The sequence below is a fragment of the Microplitis demolitor genome, chromosome 7 (genome assembly GCF_026212275.2).
Source record: "Microplitis demolitor isolate Queensland-Clemson2020A chromosome 7, iyMicDemo2.1a, whole genome shotgun sequence".
Classification (NCBI taxonomy): domain Eukaryota; kingdom Metazoa; phylum Arthropoda; class Insecta; order Hymenoptera; family Braconidae; genus Microplitis; species Microplitis demolitor.
This window is the reverse complement of record NC_068551.1, coordinates 746228-770713: the sequence shown is the minus strand read 5'-3', so window position 1 is coordinate 770713 and position 24486 is coordinate 746228. Positions and strand designations below refer to the sequence as shown.

The 24486-nt window shown below is 30.7% G+C and overlaps 8 protein-coding genes and 1 long non-coding RNA gene across 12 annotated transcripts; 7 read left to right on the top strand and 2 right to left on the bottom strand.

Moving 5' to 3' along the window:
• The first annotated feature begins 83 nt into the window (after positions 1-83).
• On the top strand, positions 84-3642 carry LOC103575455 (BTB and MATH domain-containing protein 42). Of its 3 annotated transcripts, none has more exons than XM_008555248.2 (3): positions 84-369; positions 482-2263; positions 2345-3642. In XM_008555248.2, the coding sequence occupies exon 2, from the start codon at positions 760-762 to the stop codon at positions 1675-1677; it is 918 nt and encodes a 305-aa protein (XP_008553470.1). In that variant the 5' UTR covers positions 84-369; positions 482-759; the 3' UTR covers positions 1678-2263; positions 2345-3642. The 3 variants fall into 3 exon arrangements, with proteins under 3 accessions (XP_008553470.1, XP_053596494.1, XP_008553471.1); XM_053740519.1 differs by having other exon boundaries at positions 482-2281; XM_008555249.2 differs by having other exon boundaries at positions 472-2281.
• Positions 2662-3369, top strand: LOC103575454 (TD and POZ domain-containing protein 2). Its single transcript, XM_053740423.1, has one exon. The coding sequence runs from the start codon at positions 2662-2664 to the stop codon at positions 3367-3369; it is 708 nt and encodes a 235-aa protein (XP_053596398.1).
• A 196-nt stretch (positions 3643-3838) lies between the features above and the next one.
• LOC103575453 (speckle-type POZ protein-like) lies at positions 3839-4997 on the top strand. Its single transcript, XM_008555245.1, has 2 exons — positions 3839-3904; positions 4447-4997. Exons 1-2 carry the CDS (start codon positions 3874-3876, stop codon positions 4941-4943), a joined length of 528 nt encoding a protein of 175 aa, XP_008553467.1. The 5' UTR covers positions 3839-3873; the 3' UTR covers positions 4944-4997.
• Positions 4998-5088: 91 nt separating this feature from the next.
• On the bottom strand, positions 5089-8185 carry LOC103575452 (nucleolar MIF4G domain-containing protein 1 homolog). Its single transcript, XM_008555243.2, has 3 exons — positions 6765-8185; positions 5689-6696; positions 5089-5628 (listed from the first exon to the last, which is right to left on the bottom strand). The coding sequence occupies exons 1-3, from the start codon at positions 8094-8096 to the stop codon at positions 5215-5217; spliced, it is 2754 nt and encodes a 917-aa protein (XP_008553465.1). The 5' UTR covers positions 8097-8185; the 3' UTR covers positions 5089-5214.
• A 306-nt stretch (positions 8186-8491) lies between these two features.
• On the top strand, positions 8492-11273 carry LOC103575450 (SWI/SNF-related matrix-associated actin-dependent regulator of chromatin subfamily A-like protein 1). The gene is made up of 5 exons (XM_008555242.2): positions 8492-9690; positions 9761-9938; positions 10011-10174; positions 10241-10420; positions 10487-11273. The coding sequence occupies exons 1-5, from the start codon at positions 8921-8923 to the stop codon at positions 11106-11108; spliced, it is 1914 nt and encodes a 637-aa protein (XP_008553464.1). The 5' UTR covers positions 8492-8920; the 3' UTR covers positions 11109-11273.
• Positions 11274-11747: 474 nt separating this feature from the next.
• On the top strand, positions 11748-13192 carry LOC103575496 (transmembrane protein 231). The gene is made up of 3 exons (XM_008555308.1): positions 11748-12236; positions 12503-12725; positions 12930-13192. Exons 1-3 carry the CDS (start codon positions 11802-11804, stop codon positions 13190-13192), a joined length of 921 nt encoding a protein of 306 aa, XP_008553530.1. The 5' UTR covers positions 11748-11801.
• A 383-nt stretch (positions 13193-13575) lies between these two features.
• LOC103575449 (ubiquitin-conjugating enzyme E2Q-like protein 1) lies at positions 13576-17212 on the top strand. 2 transcript variants are annotated; one of them, XM_008555241.3, is made up of 3 exons: positions 13576-14237; positions 14961-15681; positions 16537-17212. In XM_008555241.3, exons 2-3 carry the CDS (start codon positions 15013-15015, stop codon positions 16663-16665), a joined length of 798 nt encoding a protein of 265 aa, XP_008553463.1. In that variant the 5' UTR covers positions 13576-14237; positions 14961-15012; the 3' UTR covers positions 16666-17212. The 2 variants fall into 2 exon arrangements, with proteins under 2 accessions (XP_008553463.1, XP_053596559.1); XM_053740584.1 differs by lacking the exon at positions 13576-14237 and adding an exon at positions 14812-14860.
• Positions 17213-17247: 35 nt separating this feature from the next.
• On the bottom strand, positions 17248-23122 carry LOC103575448 (large neutral amino acids transporter small subunit 1). The gene is made up of 8 exons (XM_008555240.2): positions 21994-23122; positions 20738-20956; positions 20060-20330; positions 19763-19886; positions 19494-19694; positions 18760-18909; positions 18326-18503; positions 17248-18253 (listed from the first exon to the last, which is right to left on the bottom strand). Exons 1-8 carry the CDS (start codon positions 22250-22252, stop codon positions 18192-18194), a joined length of 1464 nt encoding a protein of 487 aa, XP_008553462.1. The 5' UTR covers positions 22253-23122; the 3' UTR covers positions 17248-18191.
• On the top strand, positions 22981-24398 carry LOC128668209 (uncharacterized). The gene is made up of 3 exons (XR_008403968.1): positions 22981-23056; positions 23119-23369; positions 23483-24398. It is a non-coding gene; the product is annotated as an uncharacterized LOC128668209 (long non-coding RNA).
• The last annotated feature ends 88 nt before the right edge of the window (positions 24399-24486 follow it).

Genomic DNA, 24486 nt, shown 5'->3' with positions numbered 1-24486 from the left:
GTGCGTGTCCAATTTTGTAACTAAAAACGCTCTATTGCGCGTGCGCATTTATATTTTCAAAATTTTGTTAGTCCACTCCGGCCATTTCTAAACTCAGTGTGCAACTCAATACTTTATTAATTCTAGACATATGACAACACACGTGATAACAAATACAGTACAAAGTATACATTAATAATTTGCAGTACATATAATTAGTTCGTTAACTGATCAATTGGTCTCCCTCTACAATAATTATTAACGAGTTGAAAGTAAAAATAAGAACTCTCGTCTACTTATCGTGGATAGCATTTATTTAGACGCCAGCACAAATTGCGACGCTAATATTACTTTTTACACTATATAATTGATAATTATACAATTAATACCGTAAGTATTAACATTATTTATAATTGCAGAACTCTTAATTAAATAAAACAAAATTCAAATCTTGGGGATTCAAATTTTGGAGTTTAATAATAATAATACTAGTTTTTTTTAGTAACAGAGCAAATCTACTTGGAATCACATTTGGAAGCCAGTATATATATGGGGAGATCAGACTACACATTCAACTCAAAATATATAACCATTTAATTTTTATTCACAAGATTTTCAAATACAAAATTTTCAACTGTGTATTGAGATCAGTGATCTTCAAAATTAAAGTCTCGTCAACACAAAAGTCTAGTTAACCATAGTTCAAAATATAAATATAAAAGATTTACTTATTAATCTCCCATTGCACACGTGGAAGTTTTTGTTGTATCAGAATAAAAAATGAATAGTGGAGAAAATTATGAATATGATGAAATTCAGCATAAGTGGGAGCTGTCATCAATACCCGAGGGTCCAATTGGATGTTGTATCAACTCGGACTATTTTAAGTTTCCCAATAATGAAGTTGAATTTCGCATGGGCTTCGTTAGACACTCGGAGGGGATAAATCATGATGTGTTTTGTGCAAAATTTGAAAAAACAGGAGCTCTTAAAGGTAAATTGTACGTTGCATTTATTTTCGATGAATGTAAAATTATCACCATGATTGATTGGGAAGAATTCAAAGGTTCGGTTGTATCCCAAGTACTCAATTTTTTACCTGCTTCGATTACTTGTGTTGTGAGACTTGAAAAGTTATTCGAGAAAAATGAGCAAGAGCTGACTTTATTTATGCCTGGTTTGGATAATAATTTATTCTCGTCCGAATTATGTGATATTATTGTAAAAGTCGGCAGTGAAGAACTTCTTGCCCATAAATTTGTACTCGCTTACCACAGTCCGGTTTTTGCGGTGATGTTCCATGCAGATACGATAGAAAGACGCACAAATCGTATCAATATCCAGGGCTTTGATGTTGATACCGTAAAAGAAGCTTTGAGATTTATGTATTCGGGCGCAGTGGAACCGATTGATGACGGCGATCTACTTTTGAAATTGTTGTCGTTTGCTCACATGTTCCAAGTAGATAAATTGAAGAATTTTTGCGAATTCGAATTAACGGAATGCTTAAGCGTTGACAATATCATTAAAATATTGGTGGGTGTTGATAATTACGATGTATTTTATCTGAAAAACAGCGCACTGGAATTTATATCAAAAAATAAAGCCAATATACCATTTGCTGAAGCAATTGAACAAGTGCATAATTCACAAGTATTGTGGGATTTTTTCAATCGTCAAGCAGGAATGAAAAATTGAGAAAAGTCTTTTTATAAAATAAGATGTTGTTATTTTTTGTATATAAACGATACTAAATATTTATTTAATGTAATTTTTATATTTTAATGTTCTGCGGATGATCATGTAAAAATAATTGTACTCGTAATAGAAAATTGTAAAATGGAAAAATCCATATAAGACTTAATCCAATTATAATTGAATTCTTAAGTAAATTAGATGTTATTTATTTATATTGATTCTATAAGATAGATGGTAGCGTAAAATTGAAATTTTGTTTTCATCTCCTTTTTGACTCGTTGCTATTCGGCCCCGTATCACTTACGTACTGCTGTTGTAATAGAATTCAATGGTGCTGGATTCTTAAAATCTCCCACCACCACTACAAGATTATTTTTCCAGTCGGAAGTCAGCTATAATTTAAGTCTGCACGTACATGTATATATATTGTTTTTTAGTTTTACTTCGCATATGTGTTCATACTTTATAGATATATGCTATAGAAAAAAACTTGATTTATATACAAGCAGATCAGTTATTAAATATTTATTAATAATAATAATAATAATTTATAATCGTTAATATTATTTATACGATTATCAAAAAAGTAAAATCATATGTTTGAGTGAGTATAGTTTTCAATAATTAATTACATATTATAAAAACTAAATTGAAAAAATTTTTCCAGGAGAAATCTTAATTTTACGTATAAAAAAGTTGATTTTGAGGTTAAATATTTGTTAATTATAAAATACAGTGAAAAGTATCTAAGCATTGAAAAATAATCTTATAGAAATTAGAATGACTCAAGGTTTCCAAATAAATTATACTTGGGAAATCCCAAGTCCTCGGAGTAAGAACGAATGGATGTCATCAAAGTTTTTCACTCTGCCGAATTATGATAAAATTTTTTTTTCAATACACTATCAAGTCATGGAATCAAGCAGACAAAAGATTCATTTGAAAAAAAATGGACTTTTTAATCCTACTACAACTAATGTAACCATGAAGTTTTTAAATGAAACTGAAACTCGGACAATCAAGAATTGGGAAAATCACAATGTTGTCGAATTCTTTAGTCATTTCAGTAATCCCATTAATAATATTACTTGTGAAATATTGATGGATAGAATAGATTTTGATGAAATTGATGAATCGACATTATCCTCAAGTTCAGTCCACCGCGTGGATAACTACTTACTTTCATCGTTATTGAGCGATGTAGTTATTAAAATTAAAGATAATAAAGATCAATTACCAGCTCATAAACTCATACTTGCTTCACACAGCTCTGTTTTTGAGAGAATGCTCAATACAGATATGAGAGAAGCTAAAGAGAATTGTATTTGTTTTGATGGATTTGATATTGATACTATCAAAGAAGTCCTTAAATTCATGTATACTGGCCAGATTGAAGCAGAAAATGATTCTGAAGTTCTTCTTAAAGTATTAACATGTGCGCAAATGTATCAAATTGAAAAGTTGAAAATCTATTGTGAATACAAACTGATAAAAAGTTTAAGTGTCAAAAATGTTATTAAAATTCTGATCGAAACTGATAATTTCGATGTACCTAAGTTAAATGAAAAAGCATTATTGTATATTAATCTTAACAAAACTCGTTTATCATTTGCTGATGCGGCAAAAGAATTGAACAATTCAAAAGTTTTGTTAAAGTTTTTTATTCAACAAACAGAAATGAAAGCAGATTAAAATTTTGAAATAAATATTTTGCTACTGCAGTATAGTGAGGTCCGGAAAAAATAAAAGTTAAGAATTTTCTATTCAAAATTAATTTCGTAGAAATAAAAGGAGAACAACTATAGATTACGTTTGTATATTTTATATACTTTTATAAAGTAAGAGACCCAGTATCCGATCACTCATGTATTTGTATATTTATATTTACTGGAGTGATCGGATACTAGATTTCACATCTAATATCTAAAAAAATATGATTATAAAAATGTTCTTTATAAAATATGTTTGTTAATTAAAGTGTCTTATACGTTTATCTAGAATAAAATTTTATCAATAATCTTACCCGTCTATTTATTTACTATTGGGAATCCCTCATATATTAAATTTAATATTTAAAAAACTAGAGGATTTGATTATTACTGCTTTCTATGTTACGACGTAAGAACTAAAAATAAAAACAACTTCGAATCTCGGCTGATAACCTTCGCGTCTTTCGTAAATAAACAAAACTATCAGATGTCAATATTTAATAATAACAAAAATTATCGTAAGTACGACATAAATAAATTAAATATCTTAAATATCATCATATATATAACAGTATAATATTCCGCTTGACATTTTAAAATTTAACGATGAACGAAAACAACTCCGATAAATCTATCACATTTATATACAAATGGCAAATACAACCCATCAATGGAGAAGAAGGGTTTAGAAGTGATTGGATAGAGTCTGACAGTTTCGGTCTGTTTGACAACTCAGCCGAACATTTATTTCGTATATTATCGCGGTATTACATAAATGACTATTCGTACGAAGTCAACATAAAAGTCAGAAGAAGAGGATTCCCCTTCCATGGTAAAACTGATATAGAGATAAGATATAAAAATGTCGCGAGAAATATGACCATGATAAAGTGGAACGGCGATTTGAGTGATACTTTGACGTTCCTTATTTCTAAAAGCTGCTCATTCCCCTGGCATCTCCATTGTAAAATAACTTTGCATAAACTAGACTCCGATATTAAAAGTATAATGTATTCTTCCATGCTGGCGAATTATGCTGATGATTACCTTCTTTCCTCAGAGCTGAGTGACGTCGTTGTCAAAGTCGAAAACGATGAGTTTCCGGCGCACAAATTGGTACTTGCGTCCCATAGTCCCGTTTTCAGGAGAATGTTCAACACAGACATGAAAGAAGCCAAAGAAAATTGTGTTAATTTTATAAACTTTGAGACTGAAGTAATAAAAGAGGTTTTGAAATTTATGTACACAGGGAAAGTCGAGGCAGAAGATGATACTGAGCTGGTTCTTAGTGTCTTGGCCTGCGCTAACATGTACCAGATAGACAAATTAAAAATTTTCTGTGAGTGCAAATTGATCGAACATATTAATGTTGATAATGTCATTAATCTTCTTGTTAAAACTGACAACTACGATGTCCCCAAACTGAAAGAAAGAGCGATAAAGTTTTTGGTAAATAATAAAGCCAACATTTCTTTTGATGATGCGATAAATCAAGTGAGCAACTCAAAAATAATACGAGACTTTTTTATAAACCAGATGGGAATGAAATGCGACTAATTATTTTTAATAATTAATTTTTTCAAAACTGTAAATATGATACTTTAGTTTATATGAGACCATTCTTTGTAACATTAATTTTTTATTTTAATAAATAAATGAAAAAATAATTATTTGATAAATGATTTAAACCATACTCAGGATGCTGATGTCAAATTTCTAATTTATCAGCATTTTAATGTTCATAAAAAAATATAAACATTCAATAAATGTTAATATTTACAACTTATTTTTACAATATTTAATTAATTAATTAATTAGCAGGTGATAATTATAACCGAGAAGAACGGGTATAAAGAACTTTTTCTACGAGCTCTGTACGTTGTTTTAGTCTCTGTACAGATTTATCCGGCAACTTCTTAGCCGCGTAGTTGGCAAGGAAGTAACTGATGAACAAACGTAATCCCTCGCGCAAATTTTGCAACTGCGCGGCCAAGGAAATCCTCTCGAAGGCTTGGACACAAGCTTCAAGATCGTCGTGCAGCAAAATCTCGAGCATTATCTTCCTGATCAGCTTCATCGTCGGCTGGTCCAGCTCAGCAAAGGAGATAACTTTCAAAACAGACAGAGGTAAGCCTTTGTTGATAAACAAGTGACTAAAGAACTTCGCTAAATTATTAAGCTGGACTTTGTTGAAGCTGTCAAGAGTTTTTAATTTATCCCACAACGAATACTGGAGGGTCATCTGAAAAATTAAACATTTTGGTTATTGAAAAGTACAATAAATTAGCAATTATTTAATTACCTGATTTTTACGGTCGTAATCACAGAATTTTTGGGCCAGTACAGCGTAATAAGGATTAAACTTCTTTTCCTGAAGACAGCAGTCCATTATGACATAAATAATTTCTCTCCCCGGTTGATCTTTGAGACCTAGATGTTGAATTTTTTCAAAAGCGTCCAAATAATCTTCCGCACTCATCAGAATACAAAAAATATTACGTCTGACATCAGTATTCATTCGCTGCTTGCGTGCTAGTTCCAAAATCTGCTGACTGAACTGTATACTACCATCGGAATGTTTTTCCTTGGTACTTTTATTGGCGCTGTCAATATTTCCAGTCCAAGCAGAACCGACAATCCACCACTTGCCCTTCTCATTTGCATTCAACAGATCGCTCAGCGAAATGTTAAACTGCGTGACACTGTTCCCTTTGCGCAGAAAACTCTTCAGCAATTTCTTCAAGTGTTCTACGTGCGAGGGATCATACTGAGGTATTTTGTTCATGTTGTTATTTTTAATGGCCATTAAAACGTCCAGCATGAATTGGATTCTTGAATTAGTTGACTTATTGGCTGCCGCTTTTTGCTGCAAGCTGATGATCAGTTCTTTCAAAGCAGCCGGATCATCTTTCCGCAATAAAAATCCTACGGTTTTGAGAATTAATAAGATACACTCGATCTCTTTTTCAGTGAATTTATCTGCTAATTTTTTTAGAATTTGGTAGAGGAGCTGCGACCCGTAGACTTTGAAATTGTACAGGTGGGCAAGCATGAGAATAAAATTGTCCAGGGATTTGTTCAAAACATCTTGAGGCTCGTCAAGCATCTCGTTTATTTTTTTTACAAGAGATAGCAGGAAGTGGGCACCGACTTCAGTTCCCACATTCGCATGAAGAATAGCGATGAGCATCATGTGCTCAGCTACCAAACGGTCTGGTGTCAGCACTGGTGACACTAGTGATTCTGTCATCAGCCGTGATAACATTTCATTCATGTCATTACGACTGTTTGACATGTACATCTCATCTATCTGCAAATAAGTAAAAAAATTAATTCATTGGCTAATGGGTATCAGCTTGAAAAATGACAAATAATTACCTGGCTACTTATAGTGTGCATGTTGTGTTCAGCGAGTCGATTGATAAGTCCTTTCAGTTGCTTTCGTAGGCGTTCTAATTTTTCTTGGTGGGCTGTTGACTCTTCCAGCTGCTTCAGACGAGCTGCTGGTGGTATATATTTACCGGAATTCGATTTTTCGTCAATTATGTTGCCGTCTTTGTCACGTTTACGACCGTAGATATCTTCCCATGTTCCGTCTGAATTTTTTTCCGCTTTATTATCATCATCTTCTTCTTCTTCATCTTCTTCCCCATCATCAAAAGCATCTTCATCATCAAACTCATCACTCTCAGAATTTGGTTCAGGTTTTTTAGTTGAATTTAATGCTTTTGATTTGGATTTATTTATTTTTTCAATGACAGGCTCATCACCAGAGTCATCAGAATCATCTTCATCGATATTAGAATCATCATCTTCACTTTCGGGATTTAATTTAGATTTTCTATTAGCATTTGAAGTCTTGGATGTTGATTTAATTTTTTTGACTGACGGTTCATCATCAGAATCATCTAGACCTTCTTCAGAATCATCAAAATCATCATCACTTTCAGAATTTAATTTAGATTTCTTATTACTATTCAAAGATTTCAATTGTGATTTATTAACTTTATTAACTGGCTCATCATCATCATCATCATCTAAATCTTCTTCATCAAAGTCATCACTAAACTCCTGATCACTTTCAGAATTTAATTCCTCCTTTTTCTCAGCATCTGAATTCTCCACTTTCTTCTTTTTTTTAACCGGAGATTCATCATCGAAATCATCATCACTGCTGTCAAGTTCCATCAGCGCATCCTTCATCGTCCCAGCCTTGTAATCAATTTTTTTAGCAAAAGATTCCTCGTCATTACAAAAGTCCAGCAAATAATCGAGCCCATCATCAGCAAATGACTTTGGAGTGCTTTTACTCTTACGTTTATTCAACTTCAATTTTTTCTCCAGCTGCTTTATCATTTTGTCCTCCTTCTCATTGTCCTGCTGCAGCACCAGCTTCCTCTGCTCAAGACGTCGTCTCTCAGCTCGTTTCTGCTGCTTGTTTTCGCGCTTCACTTTTTCTTTAGCCAAATCTTCATTAGTTTTAACTTTTTTTGCAGGTTTTTTTTTTACCACATCAATATCATCATTTTTATTAATTTTTTTATTTTTCACTTCTGTATCATTGTCATTATTATTAGTAATTAACTTTTTTTTATTATGATACTGCGCACGATTAACCTTTTTTTGAATACGCTTTTCTTTACGCAATTCTTTGCGGGTTTTTTGAATCGGTTTTTTATTTTTATTTGATTTTTTTGATTTAACTTTCATGATTTTTTTATAATTTTTATCAATATTTTACAAACAATTTTTCTAACCTTACACGAGTTGTATGAAAAATTAAAAAACACGTGGGAATGTTTTTGTCAATCTAATTCTTCATGTCACCAAGGTGGCGCGCGCTGTATAAAATTCAAAATGGCTGACTTGAATAATTTAAATTTAAAATTGGGTTGTACTAGCCGAACTTTTTAATTTTACTCGTATTTTAATTTATTAATCAATTATCTTTGTATTTTTCGAAAAAATGTGGGTGATCAAATTTTTCAGAAGATTTTCATCATTCGAGTGTCACAATTATAAAAGTAAAATTATAACATTCAAAAAATTGACCGAAGAAAACTCTAAAGTCAACCCTTAATTAATAAAATTTTGATCCGCTTATGACAGCTTAAAGTATTTTAAAATTTTTAAAAAGTCGTGGACACTGTCTGAGAAGTCCCAAGTTTTTGAAAAGAAGAAAATATTTCAAGGTCAACGGTTTCCTTTTTGAGGTTAAGCTAAATAATAATAATATACAATTATTGCATCATAAAAAAATTACACAACAAAAAATATTTTGCATACTATTTTCAAATACTTTTCACTCCAATTAATAAAAATATTTAAAAAAAGTGTCTAATTAATAAAACCAGAGATTTTAAATAAATATAAAACCATTTCTTCTTTAAATTTCATGAAAAACCAAATTTATAACCACTGCTGATCTAGTTTATTTATTTTGAAATAAATTTTGAGCTCTATTAAATAGCGCCAAGGTCTTCAGACACAAAATATAAAAATTGACATCAAGAATCGTTAAATAAGTTATAAAAATGTCTTGCTCACCGGAAGACATAGAAAAAAAACGTTTACTAGCAATCGAGAGACGTAATTTACGTAGACAATCATCAACAGTGACAGGAACAGGTGCAGATTCATTAAATAATCGTGATAGTGATAACATGAAACAAAAAAATGACTTATCAACTTTATCACCTGCTCCAAAAAAAATTAATAGATCTAGCAGTGAAGAAATGACATCACCGGCACCATCAACTTCATCAACCTCGACATCACCATCATCTTTATCACCAACATCTCCTTCCTATAGATTTATTCACAACCAATATCGCGTCAAAGGATCAATATCAATGATCAGTGACACCCGATTCCAAGTTGACATAAATTATCACCAGGAATTCATAAATTATTGCCAGAGATTCAGTTCTCGTTACTTGGATCCGCAAAAAAAATTGTGGAGCTTCGACGTTAAAGAGTACGACAAATTTATGCAAGACTTGAAGTCAGTACCTCAAGTCCTAGTTACCGGTCTTCCTAAGTACGTTTACCGGATTTTCGTTTCAAAGTCAGCTAATGCTGACATTGACATAAATCAAGAAATTGATTTGTCCAACATCGACTCCAAGTTGAGACAAACGCTGATGTCTTTCCAACGCGAGGGCATTTGCTTTGGAATCCGTAAAAACGGTCGCTGTATGATAGCCGATGACATGGGTCTTGGAAAAACTCTACAAGCACTTGCTATCGCTCAATACTATCAAGCAGACTGGCCACTTCTTATCGTCGCACCCGCATCACTCACGTAATTACTCATTTTTTTTACAGTTACCAGTAATATGTCGGCATTAAAACAATTAATAAACTTTCTTTAGGCACAAATGGCTCCATGATGTCAGGGAATTTCTTCCTTCCGTAGACGTTGAAGAAATCTGTTTGTTTTCCGGCAGCAAAGGATATTTTGAAAATGAAAAAATTATTATTGTTTCTTATGACTCGTTAGTGAAATGCAAGAAAGTTTTTATGAGGAAAAAATTCAAGACCATAATACTGGTGAATTTTTTATTTATTAATTAATTTATTTATTAATACAAGAGTATTTATATTTCTTAAATTTATTAACAGGATGAGTCACATTTATTGAAAAACTATAATTCAGAACGAACTAAAGCCGCAGAAGCTGTTGCGAATGATACTTATCATATTATTTTATTAAGTGGAACACCCGCACTGTCAAGACCTTATGAATTGTACTCGCAAATTCGTCTTATTGACCCGACATTTTTTAAGTTAGTATTGAAATTCTTTAAAAAGTTTATCAATAAAATTAAATATAATATTTAAAATTTATTTAGACGTCATAATTTTGGGCTTCGTTACTGTGCTGGCAAAGAAAAATTAGTTAAGAAAAATTATCGTGTTTGGGACTATAGTGGAACTTCAAATCTTATTGAACTACAATTATTATTAAATAAATGCTGCTTAATTAGACGAATGAAAGCTGATGTATTGAATGAGTTGCCATCGAAAATCCGGTATGTAGTCAAGATATTAATAATTTTTTAAAAATAAATTGATAATATTTATTTTATTTGACGCAGGCAATTCATTGTACTGGATCCAAATCTGGTGGAGACATCAATACAAATGCGGACAGCATTTAAAAACAGTAAAAAAAATTCTAATCAACTGATGCAGCTGTACAACGAGTCTGGGCCGCAGAAAGTGAAGGCTGTGTGCAATTACGTGTCTGACTTATTGGAGAAGAATGAGAAATTTGTCATCTTCGCGCATCATAAACAAACACTGGATGCGATATGTGAGAAGATTGATAAGAAACGTGTACAGTATGTGCGAATCGATGGCCAGACGGATAAAAAACAGCGACAGCAGCGGGTTGACTTGTTCCAAGAGTCTGATGATGTTATGGTCGCTGTCTTATCGATTCTGTCCTCTAATTCGGGATTTAGCTTGACGAGGGCTAGTCTTTGTGTCTTCGCTGAGCTTTACTGGAACCCGGGTAGTCTGCTCCAAGCTGAAGATCGCATCTATCGCATTGGGCAAGACAATCCGGTGGTTATTCAGTATCTGGTGGCTAACAATAGTGTTGATGACTATTTGTTGCCGCTGATTTATAGTAAAAATGACTTTTTGATCAAAGCTGGCTTTATAAAAGATTTCGCACTAGATTCTGCTAATGTTTTTACGCAGAATAAAGACTAATAATTCTGATTATTATTTATAATTTTTATTTAAAAAATTTATTACTTATTATTTTTTTTACAAAGACTAGACCGTTCATAAAAAATATAAACAGTATTAATTTTTTTTTATAATTTAAAAAGTAAAGATTTATAAGTTAGCGGTCAATATTTTTTTTATTACTAATTCAAGTGACTAACACTTCATTAAAAATTAATTAAAAATATTTTAAGAATTAATAATTTATGAGATGAAATATTCGATAATTTAATTTTTAAATTTAAAAAAAAATTTGATATAAATTAAATACAAATTGACAAAAAAATTAATATTTGTGAAATTGAAATTAAAAAAAATTAATTTTCATTATATTTACTAATAATTAAATCAGTTCATAATTAGAATTAATTACCACTATATCTAATTATTAGATAAAAAAAAATTAATTCAGAAAATTGTTTAAAGTAAATACATTTTTTTTATTAAAATTTTATAATTGTTGATAATTAATATTGTTAAAAAAAAGAATCATGTTTAATTTAATGTTAATAAATAAAAATTGTTATTTATTTCGACAAGAACACATGCGACAGGTGAAAAAAAAAATATCCTCGTATTTGTAAACGTTGTCAAGGCAACGGAAGTAAAAACACCATGTGTCTACTCGCGTAGTTTGTGTAAAAATAAAAATACTGTCAGTAGTTATAATTCGACATGATGATAATGTCAACCGTCGATGTATTTTCAATACCAATTAAATACAAATACAAAACACGTGTCTGTTCAATAGCCGCATTAGTCGTCTTTATTTTAACAACAACATTAATTATATTACCGTTAATACTCGCCTACAACAGCGGCGGATTTTGGGTGCGTAATCGCTTATACATTGAACCGCCAATTGTTAAATTTACCCACAAGTATTTACTTATCGCTGAAAGAGACTTTGACTCAGCTCCAATCATCTGCTCTACATTTAGCGTTTATCAGCTAAATCCAATTAAAGATGATTGCACTCTTGTGAAAATACAACAGCTCGATATAAATAATGATAAGCACAGTGATGTTTTTAAATTTAATTTCATATTTTATACCGACTTGCCTATTAAGTCTATTAAGCTGTTATTGTTTTTTCAATTTAAACTCAGGGTAAGAAATTATTACAGATTTAAAATAAGAGTTTTTAAATCTGAGAAAACATTAAGTCAAAAAAAATTGATGTAAAGTCTTGAGAAGTCAAATTTGATTTTTTTTGACAATTTTTCTATACGCTATACTTTTTCAGAGTTTTTAAGAGAAAATAAGATTTAAAAAACTCTTATTTTCCGTCTGTAAGAATTATTTAAACTTTTTGCAGATAAAAATTTTCACAGGGAGTAAATTAATAAAATTATTTTTAATTCTTTAATTTTTAGGATGTTGTGTACAATGAAGTCAATTCAGTAGCAGTGATTAATTATGTTTTGCCTGACGAATCACAGAAAATAAATATAATAAGTGATTTAAAATTAAACCAGAAGGGGCTGCTACGATGCGATAACTTTAATGATATTATAAATAAAAATATAAATAATGAAACTATTGAGCTGCATGATCATTCTTTGGATCAAGTTTTATCTTATTATGCAAGAAAAAAATGTAAGTCATTATTAATTAATAAATTAATTTTCGCGCAATTGCTAAATAAAAATTCATAAAGAGAACGGAGTAAAATTTACTTCCACAAATTCTCATCTTCAAAAATTTAAATTCAAATTTAAATAACTTTTTAAATTTATGTTCTCTGAATTAAATAAATTACAAATAAAATTGCCTACTAAAGTTTGTGATTAAATTTTGCAGTTTCATCGGAACTAACAAATACCCAAGTGACCTGGGAGTCAGGATTTTCCTCAAGCGAACCGGTCTCAATATCCGGAGAGATATTTTACCTAGAGCAGCATCTCTACTACCAACCGTGCCTCTGGGAAGAGCTAAAACAAGCATGGATCCAATATCTATCTCTATTTCTAGCTCTCAGTTACATAATTAAAATATTTCTGCGTTACTTGTTTACCAATAGCCACCTCAGAAGCTACATTGTAATTCCCTGGCAAGAAAAATAGATAAACTTTTTAACTTTTACCAGCTATCAACTATCTTATCTCCAATCTACCTGACAATCCAATTGCGCTAGATTTAAACCTTAAATATATATACATACAAAAGAAAAAATCTATCGCTTTAATTAAATTATAAGGAAAGCTGTATTTAGTACAAGTGTACACAAGTAGAGTAATCATCGTGCTCTAGGTATATATATTTATAAAATGACGTAGATTGCAGTAACTTGGTCTGAAACAAATCCTTGACACAGCTAGAAAAACCCGCCAAGACCTTGACTATCAAGAATTCATGGACTTGTGTAATATTTTAGTTCCAATTAGACGGACGTCTTATCACCGCACAGTCCGTCAGTGGTAATTTTCCGTTTCTGGTTCTAGTTCTGGTTGGTTCTTGCTCTGATTGTGATTCTGGTAGTGACATTTAAATATTGTAATTTTAAAAACACTGAAACAATGAACACAAAGCGAAAGCAAAAGCATACAAAATAATCGATACTGTCGTCTCCCACCAGAGTTTAAATCCAACTGATGTGGAGCTTGCTCGTTACGTGTAGTCGGAATATAGAATTCAAGTATCAAAGCTTCAGCTTCAGCTCCAGCTTCGGCTTTTACTTCGGGTTCGGGTTCGGCGGTATCGCATACATGTTGTCCCTTTTTCTTTTTAAAAAAGCACACTGTCAGTGAGTTTATTGTGCTCCCGTGGTGGTAATTTTTACTTACACACTTAAACATCCGGCAGTCTCTTTCTTTTGTCCATCTGTATGCTGATACTCACCACTCAGTGACTGGTGCTAGTGATGGTGGGTGCTGGTGCTGGTACTGCTACTGATACTTAGTATGTGTTCAATGAGTGCTGTGCCGGAGACTGCGCGGCTCTTTATTCATCCTCGACACTAGACACAGACTCTTCTGCTCATGTCTTATCATCACTCCAGTACGTGACAACTCGTCTTGTCTGCTGGAGTTTTACCACTCATTTATTTTCATTATTTTATTATTATATTATTTCATATTTTTTTAGAGTTATGGATTTTTTTACTCATAGGTGAGTTTTTAATATTCATAAATATATATACACATATATATTATTTATTTTATCTCATATTTATCTAACACATATGCTACCAAAATCTTATGTAAAATTGGAGCTGATTTTTTCAAAATTCAAATTTTTTAAATTAATAAATAGCGCAAATTTTTACATTTATTTAAAAAATTTTGTATATAAATTTATATATAATGCAGATGTTTAATTTTTATTTAAAGACGTGATTATAAATTGATATAAAGTTTTAAAAATAAGTTTTTTTTTTTTCAGATAAAATAACAAAGAAATGACGGGTGTAAATTATTCTTAATAAAATTTTTTTAAAATTAAGTGACATTATTTTAGTACTCATATATATATATATATATGTATCTGTATATATATATATAAACGTTTGGATAACAGCTTGGTCAATAGTGATTCATACAAACTGAACAAATGAATATATAAAAGACTTCATACAATAGAAGATCTGAAAAATAAAAAAAAAAATTAATTTTTTAAATAAAATAAATATGAAAAAAAAGAATAAAAAAGTATATAACTAAATGATAAGAATGATTAATGTGTTAACTGTGATTGTACTTGTCAATTTCATTATTTATTAATTTTTTTTATCTGTAAATATTTATATATAAATATATAATAAAACAATGGAAAAAAAAATTATTATTCAGTTGTGATATATATAAATAAATAAAAAAGCAAAATTTATTTCAGATTAAACTAAAATAAAAGAAGATTGTCAGGAAAATAACAAAAATAAAAAAAGATGACAACGAGATCAAAGGAAAAAGTCGTGGCGGCGTTTAGAAAAATATTCAGATCCTCGGACAAAATAACGAGTCACCACAACCAGGAGGATGCGAGCAGCTCGACGAATTCCCCTCGCAGGCTGCTGGGTCGGCACCGGCCCGACGCGGTGACTCCAGCAGAAGCCGGACATCTCAAAGAAGACCCGGGGACCAGCGCGCTTCAGGTACACAGGCTGTGCACGTGCAAGTCCAAGAAGAGCCACCTGGGAAACTGTCCCGCGCAGACAGGAATCCCCGAGCGCGGGGTCCGGCTCAGAAGGCTGATGAAGGAGCTCACAGAGATACAAAAATCTCAACACCAGCGAGACGCGACTTTCACCGCGGAGTTGGTGAATGACAATCTCTTTGAGTGGCACGTGAGGCTCCACAAAATAGATCCGGAAAGTGAGCTTGCTGGGGACATGAGGGAACTTAATATTCCGCATATTTTATTACATATTACGTTTCCGGATAATTTTCCATTCGCGCCGCCTTTCATGCGTGTTATATCTCCGAGAATAGAGAAAGGTTTTGTTATGGAGGGCGGTGCTATTTGTATGGAATTACTTACTCCGAGAGGGTGGGCAAGTGCATACACTATTGAAGCTGTTATTACTCAATTTGCTGCTAGTATAGTTAAAGGACAGGTATTGCTATCATTGTTATTATTATTATTATTCAAGTTTATCATGGGTATTGCGGACAATTAATTGATTAGTTTATCAATTAATTGTCCATAATACCTGTGATAAGATTGAATATTTACATGCTACGGAATTATTATTATTATTATTGTTTATAATTGGTTTTGTTTTACTACCCAAGTAGGCTTTATAGTCAATAATTCAATTTCAATAGGTTTTAATTAAATTCATTAAGTGCCAAGATTTATTTTTTTATTGCTAATTAAATTCATCAACAATACATTATATGATCTATTTAATTATCAGGCTAGAAAACTTGATATTTAATTGCATTTTATTTTTTTTAATATTAAAATTTTTAGGCGAAAGTTTTAAAGTTTTTTTTTTGTAATTACGATCGATAATTTAAAGTTACTCTTAATTAGGTCAATTTTTAATTATGGTAATTTGATAAGCGAAACTTATTTTTATAATTCAATAAAAAAATTGTTAGTTTTTATAGTTAATTAAGTTTAGTGGCTCGATAATTGAATAATAATTTTTTATTGACGCTTTTCCTTTTATTTTGATAAAAAAAAAAATTTAAAAAGATTATTAATAATAATTTTAAAAAATAAATTATCAAGTTTACTAATTTGGGTAAATCGTCCGATAGCTACTTATCAGTATTTTATTACATACTTATACATTGTTGCAAATTTATGTAATTATTATTATAAATTAAAATTTTATCTTTTAAACAACATTTTGTTTTAAAATGATATTTAACAAAATGTCTGGGTCAGTTTTTAAAGGGAACAAGAGACCTTATAGGTGACCCCAATTGATAAATTTATAAATAAATACAAAAATTTGCAGGGTCGCATTGCAAGAAAGCCAAAAACAAACAAAGAATTCAATCGCCGGTCAGCAGAAGAGTCATTTCGAAGTCTGGTAAAAGCTCACGAAAAATACGGATGGGTGACACCGCCGCTCGCAGAAGGTTAAAGCGAAATTCCACATTCACATCCCATTTAAATAATTAATTAAATAATAAAAATACATACTAAGCAGGTAAATAACCTGGGATTGGTCCAAGCTTCCTCGAACCCTTTTAAAACAACCAGAAAAATTTTTAATCACCAATTGACGCGTTGCTATTTTATTCCTCTTATATATTAATAATAATAAATAAATAAAAATCCATACAGTACATAAATATATATTTCTATATAATCATTAGCGTTAATAATGAAAATATTTAAGCCACGTTATCATTAAATTTTAAGTAATTAAAATTTTAAAAACCATTATTTGTTATTTTTATTTTTAATTATTGAACTTTAATTGTTGAAAAAAGAAAAATATTTGAATTCAAAAGTGATATTAATGTTGGTTAATTAAAATGTATGATCATAAGCTCATAAATTGACGATAATATAAATATATATATATATATAAATATTTACGACACCGGTACAATGTTTGTTGTCTTTCAATCAAAAAATAACATAAATAAAATGAAAACATAATTAATTGCTAGTCATGCTATTGTACTGTGCCAAATTATAAACAATAAAGAGTAATTAATTAAAGCTAATGTTAATTTATTTATTTAAAAATTCATTACAAATAAATACAGCACTTGCAGTAATTATTAATTACTCATTAAAATGTAAGGCTTAATAAATATTTAGGCACTAGTTTTATTACATTCTTTTAACTTTAAAGTAAAAAAAAATTTACTAATTATTAATTAATAATTATTACATAATTATCAATATAATAATAATAAATACTAATTAAAATTATTGTCCTTATATATAATTCGGAATGTTTCCGATTTAATTAATTACATAATTTAATTATTGGGTCTACGGGTGACAATTGTATTGGCTGATATGTTTTTACAAAAGGCATCTAGGCTTATGGGTTTATTAATTAATTTATTAATTAATTGCGTAATAAGAGTCATTATTATTATTAATAATAAATAATAATAAAAGCAGCCTGGATCGCTTTATCAACTTGTAGACACAACTTGTACGATTGACTTAAACTCGATCAACTCAATTTACTCAATCGAAATTTAAATAGATAATAAAATTTATGTGTATATGTATATATATGTGTATATATATAATTGAACATTCAAGACACTTTCTCATTGCGCAATTGAACAAATAGTTTGTTTTTGTTAACGTTCTAACATTCGTTAGGTAGTTTTCGATCCCAGGTAAAAATATTTGGCTGAAAAATCTAAACCTGACCGAAATCACGAAATCTGTAAAATTTTATTCGAAAAGGTCGAAAGTTGGCTAAAAAATAGACCCAGCCTATTTTCGGCCATCGTATTTTTTTTTGGTCATTTGTCGGCTTAAAATTTTCAGCCATGCGTTCGCAACCTGGACCTTTTGTCGGCTCCTTTTTGGTTGATAAAAAAATTTTTTATAAAAACTTTTTCGCCTGAAATTTTTACCTGGGATATCTTTTTTTTTTTTGCTTATTTAATTGAGTTTATATATTTTTTTAAATCAGTCATCTTTCTCTTCGGATACGCACATAAAAAGTTTTGCGCAGGTGACATTGACATTATCTGAAATATTTATTATAATTATTATTTATTTATTAAATATTTATTTTATAATTATATTATATATTTACTTACGGGAAGCATTTTCCAGCCACTTGGGTTTCTTTTGCCATTGAACAAAAATAAAGTACACAGGAATCCCTGACAAAATTATCATAACTGCACTTCCTACTTCCAATGGTTTTACATAACAGGGTACAGTTACCAAAAATATACATATCATTAAAAATAATATTGGCAGCACTAATGATACCTGTAGTAAAAAAAAATTATTAGTATAAAAATTTATTTAAAAAAATAATTGAATGAATTAAATCAAATATGTTGATAAGTCAAATAAAAAACTTTGACAAATTAAATTCAATAAAAATTAAATTAAACTTTTTGAGGTCAAATTCTCAAGAATATTTTCTTTTATTAAATTAATAAAGACAAATTTAAATTTAAATATCATAATAAAATGTATTTATATACATGTATAAGTTTCTATAAAATATTTATATCGGTACCTTAATAGGTCGATGAAGATCAGGCCTTTTGTACCTCAACCAGAGCAGACCCGATACTGACATCGTAATGAAGACTGCCTCAACAAAACTGACATAAGTGATCAGCCCCTCAATGTCCTTTGGTACCAACAGCGCCAGTGTGATAATGCACTACAAAACGGAAATTATAATTTAGCAAATTGCACTCTACTCTTTAAGCCCTCACACCGCCCATGGGCACTCACATGCACTCACTCGCATCCACAAGATCTCAGTTATTTTAATAATTCAAATAATTATTCTCCATAATTTATATCTACATGTTTATTAAAGTAAAAGACAACAATAACAGAAAATCTTCTCACGACAATAACCAAAATACTATTCAACTGGACCGGCCATGATTTTATTTTTAATAGACCGACAAAGCCCATGAAACTACCGAATAAAAGCCTCAATTTAGTGCGCTCTAATATGATTATCTAAATGTCTTCCGTCATTAATCACGCATACCGAACATCTATACAAACTATTCATAAGTTAATTACTTCCAAACACTAGACTCTTATCATAAGTTATCATTATTTTTTTCCATTTAATTCCATTGCGATACTTAATCGCTCCTTTTAAATTTTCAAATAATCGGCGCCGACACACTTAAAGTCACCTCTGAAGAAGGCTTCAAAGTCTACTTCTTGTTCATATAATTTGTAAAACTAATAATGATAAAAAATATTGATAAAAAAAATACTTACAAGAAAGATAAGAGCTGGCATTGGCGTTAAGTTTCTTATATTTATGAGTGCGATTGCGTTTGGTAAATGTCCATTACGTGCTCCTACAAAGAATAAACGAGATGAAGCGAATATCGCACCATTTAGAGCACCGAATGTTGAGCATGCGACAAAAAATGGCATTATCCATGCCATTGGTCCCAGTAATTTATCACCGAATGTCTAAAAAAAATCAATCAATTAATTTACTGATTTATCTACAGTAATTAAAATAAATAAATGAAACTCACGACTGCGACTGCGGTCGATGTTAAAATTTCTTGTTTAGTCAAGACGATAAAGTATGAAAAATTAGCCAGCACATAAATAATTGTTATCAATGGTAGCGATATACAAATAGCTCGTGGCAAATTTCTAAAACAAACAAATAATTCAGTAGTGCATGAGTATTTTGTAGAGTAATGTAATTAAATATTTGTCTAGATATGATATTATATCATAATCGGGTGGTTAAAAATATATTAATAATTGTAAGTTGATTTAGTGATGGCTTAACTAAAGCCAAGTGATAACGAATGTAAACTTACCGATAAGGATCTTTGAGCTCTTCGGTAACGAAATTCAAATAATTCCACCCGGAGTAAGAAAAAAGACCCGAGTAAACGGCCACGGCGATGTAACCGGGTTCTGTATTGGTCCCACCCATCGGCCTTATGAGATTCTGCGGCCCACTTGCAAACAAATGCCAAAATCCGGCGCCTATTATTAATATCAGGGCAAATATTTTCGTACCGGTAAAAATATCTTGGATTCGTGTTGCCCACTTGACATTGTAGCAGTTAATTGCCGTAAGCAAGCCTGCAAATAGATTTATTATATATTTATTTATCATTTTAGATTCAGTGATATCTCGAAATATCTTTGGTAATAAATTTGTAAGCAGTTTTATTGTCGTAGCAAGCAAATCTTTAGTAATTTATTTACTGCAGAGTCATCAGTTTATTTTTTCAAGTTATTTTATCAGACGAGTGTTTTTAAAATTATTTTAAGCCCGTAATTGATAAATATTTTCTTTTTTTTTATTTTTAAAAGTCGTGTCCACAAAATCTTGATTGTTTGAATATTTTACGTAACAAGAATTATATTTTATAAAAAAGTGTTAGCTATTTTATCTTGTGGAAGTAAGAGGCTGATTTTTTTTTATTTGCTGTGTAAGTGAGGCGTTGAGAAATATTGTAAGTTATTAAATAATAATGTATACATACATGTTACAACAGCGGCTAATAACCGTACGGCTTCATAATTCGGCTCACAGTCAGGCCAGAAGGGTTTTAGTATATATATTGCAAAAGTTAAGGCAGTTATTGCATTACCAGTAGGTACTAGTATAAATAATGCAACCCATAAATATAAAAATGCTGGTAGTGGTCCAAATGCATCACTTATATATGCATAATCGCCACCAGATTTTGGTATCATCGTTCCTGAAACATTCATTTAATTCATTACTAATTCATCATCCATAATCTTTAATAAACTCTAATTAATTATTATAATAATCCCGGGTAAAAATCTTTGTCCAAAAAACCTAAATCTGACCAAAATCATAAAATTTTATTTAAAGAGGCCAAAATTTGACCGGAATTCACTAAACCCGTGAAATTTTATTGGAAAAGACCAAAAGTTGGCCGAAATTTTATCCTTCTTAATAAAAAGGCCGAAAATTGGCCAATTAGAAGCCGGCCTATTTTCGGCCGCAGTATTTTATTTGTTTTTAAATAAAATTATCGAACTTGGAAAAATTTCAAGCAAATTAATGTAGAATAAAAAATTTTCAAGTTTTCAGTAATTTTTAGGCCTAGCAGTCGCCCAAATTTCGACCTGGAGTTTTCGGTCTTGCGTTCTTGGGTACATGAAAAAAAAATAATTTTTGAACAAAGTAATAGTATTTAAAATAACTATCAGCTTTTAAATAGATTTTATTTTCTATTTTAATCGCAAAACTCGGCATTGTTCTGCTGCTCTATATTTTAGCTGCATTGTAGTATGCAAATATATAAAATTTTTCTCAAAGGGTTTGTCAAAAATAAATTTACAAAGGGTTATTTTTAGTAAGTACATGTCTACTTGGTCCATTGGATCGATGCACCGTAATTTCGCGAATGTGTTGCGTCAGCGATCCTCAATTCAAAGGTAAAAGGCAACAGAAACTCTATCGCTTTTTTTTTCATCATCCATCCTTGCAAAAACTATCGGCTTTCAATAACCAAATTCTTGCAATTTAAACAATTTAAATATTTGGCGCGAAATAATAATTTTTTAAATTCAAAATAGCAAAAGCATTGAACTTCTAACACTAGTTACACATCATAAAACTTGTTATCAAGGAAAATAAAAATATTTAAAGAATGCGGTGACGCAAGACCTAGATTAAATTTATTGCCGTTCAAATATATTTAAAGACCTGCTATAAAAATTAAGTTTCTGCAAATACGGAAATTTGATATAAATATTTATTTACCCAGTTCCGCATAGCAAAGTGCTCCAACCAGACACAGCAGGCCCGAGAAAATCCATACTATCAAAGAAAATCCAATGCTGCCGCTTTTGTCCAAAACACCATAAGGTGACACAAAAATTCCGGCGCCAACAATAACTCCCACAATAATCGAAACTCCATCCAACAATCCAAGTTCCTTTTTAAGTTTAACGCTCTGTTGTTCTTTAGCCGCTTTGGCGGGTAAAATTTGGTGCTCCGCTGGTGCAACTTTGTCCGGCATTTTTTTTTTAATTTTATTCAAATAACTAAAAACTCAAAAATTCTGATCCAGATCCCGGATCCAAAAATTTTAAACCAAAACCTATATATAAAATATATATAAATAAAACCGCTCTCTTCAGAGATGAATGGAGCAGATGTTTTTAAAATATCGACGCGTGTGCTGTTGCCTCGGCTGCTTTCCCACTACTGTCTCGGCATTCATCGTTCATCGTCCACATTTTATTTCGTCTTACAGCTACAGCTTGTTTTACTTACATTACATGTGAGAGCAGACACGTGGAGGGAAAGACCGTAAGACTATACCTAGACCGGTGATAATCGCCGCTTACGTTTACGTTTATCTTATTCTCCTTCTTTAACCGCAGTCACAAGCTGCAACTACCAGCACTATTACTAACACAAACACCAAACCAAGCAAACTCAGGTACAACTGAAACTAGGTATACGTATAAGTACCTATATATATATATATAGATATAGACACAGACATTAATATATATATGCAGATTCGATGCAGCTCATACTCAGCACGTGGTAAAATCTTTACAAAATATACACGGACATTTTTTCAACTGATGGCGTTTTTTATCAGAGCACCCAAATATCCCGTTACTGCATTTAATTTTTTATCAAACGCAATGCAGCTACTGGCTTCCGTACCACTTACTTGATTTACTTTACACTTATCTTATATTTTACAACATATGTACTTATATTTTATTACAGACTCGGTTTTATCAGCATTATTTCCTTATTTTTTTATGGATCATCAAAAACTACCGGCTTCTGTAACACTGACTTGGTATATTTAATTTTAAATATTAAATAATAAATATATATGTATATAAAAATATGTGATTACAGATGTGGTTACAGGAACACTATTTTGACGTCGTCATCAACTGGCAGACTTTTTACGTGATATCAATATGCGTCCACGTGCATTTCATTCTCCATACCTAAATGTATATATGTTATACATTTATATATAGTATTACTATAATTTAATGGATATCTTGATTCAGTTCAGTTGTAGCATCGGGTATCAAATAAAATTTCTGAGTTACCGCTGGTTGATCACAAAACTTGAATTTGAATAAATGTTTTAATTACAGGTAATACTCAATCACTTATTTTATTAAAACTCACGATTATTGTATTTAGTTTTAGTTTTGTTTAATTACAATCACTGGTATTTAAATTTAAATTAATAATAAATATTTTTTAGGAAAAATACAAGAGGGATATTCAAATATTTGGAGTAAAGAATAATAAAAGTAGAGTGTACTGTTTTCTATGTACAAATATTATTTTATTCATACTTGTAACGAGAACGAGAGCAAGTTGAGGACGCGGGTAGAATGGGTACTGAAGTAAAGTAAACTAGCGATGTATTATATGTAGTAGTAGCATGTAGAGTATGAGTACAGTTGTATTGTGTAGAAGCGTGTGTCGAAGCCCTCATATCAGGAAAGATCCCTCGTGATGAACCGGCTTTTGAGCATGAGCATGAGCGTAGTTTATAAAATAGTGGATGATATTAAACAAGAAAAGTGGGTGCGATGAAGGTTTAAATATGTCCCTGCGCCTATGCCTTGACCAGACCAACACTTGGTTGATAAAATATGCATGACGTTTAGTGCGGCTTCCGTTTCGTGTTTATTACTCACTTCGCTGTCCTGCTTGCCCCTAGAGGCTGGGATCCGTGAAAAATATTTTCAATGACGCTAGATCATGATCAATGGAATTGGATCTGATCTTTGGGCGGCACCAGTTGCATTTTGTTTTTTAATGATTCTGATAAATATTTTAATTACTGATATTGTGATCATCTTTTTATTAATGAATGAATCCAATATTCTTAGTTCAATTTATTATTATTATTTAATTTATCGATAGTTTTGTAAAAAGAATTGTCATACTTTGTTTTAGATGAATTATGAAATAATAATTTATATGTAAATTCCGATAATATGAGGATAAGACATATTTTTAAGCGATAAAATACTGATAGCAGGGAATCTAATGGCTTAAAATGATTAATGACAGATTCTGATAATATCAAGTAAATATATTAATTATTTAAATAACGAAATTAAAAGTTGCGCACACAATGAATAAAAGCGAAAAAATTATTGTTTAATTGTAATTATTTAAATTTTGTGTAGTAGTAATTAAATTTATTAATAAAATATATTTTAAATTTTAGAGGTGAAAATTAAATTTTTACAA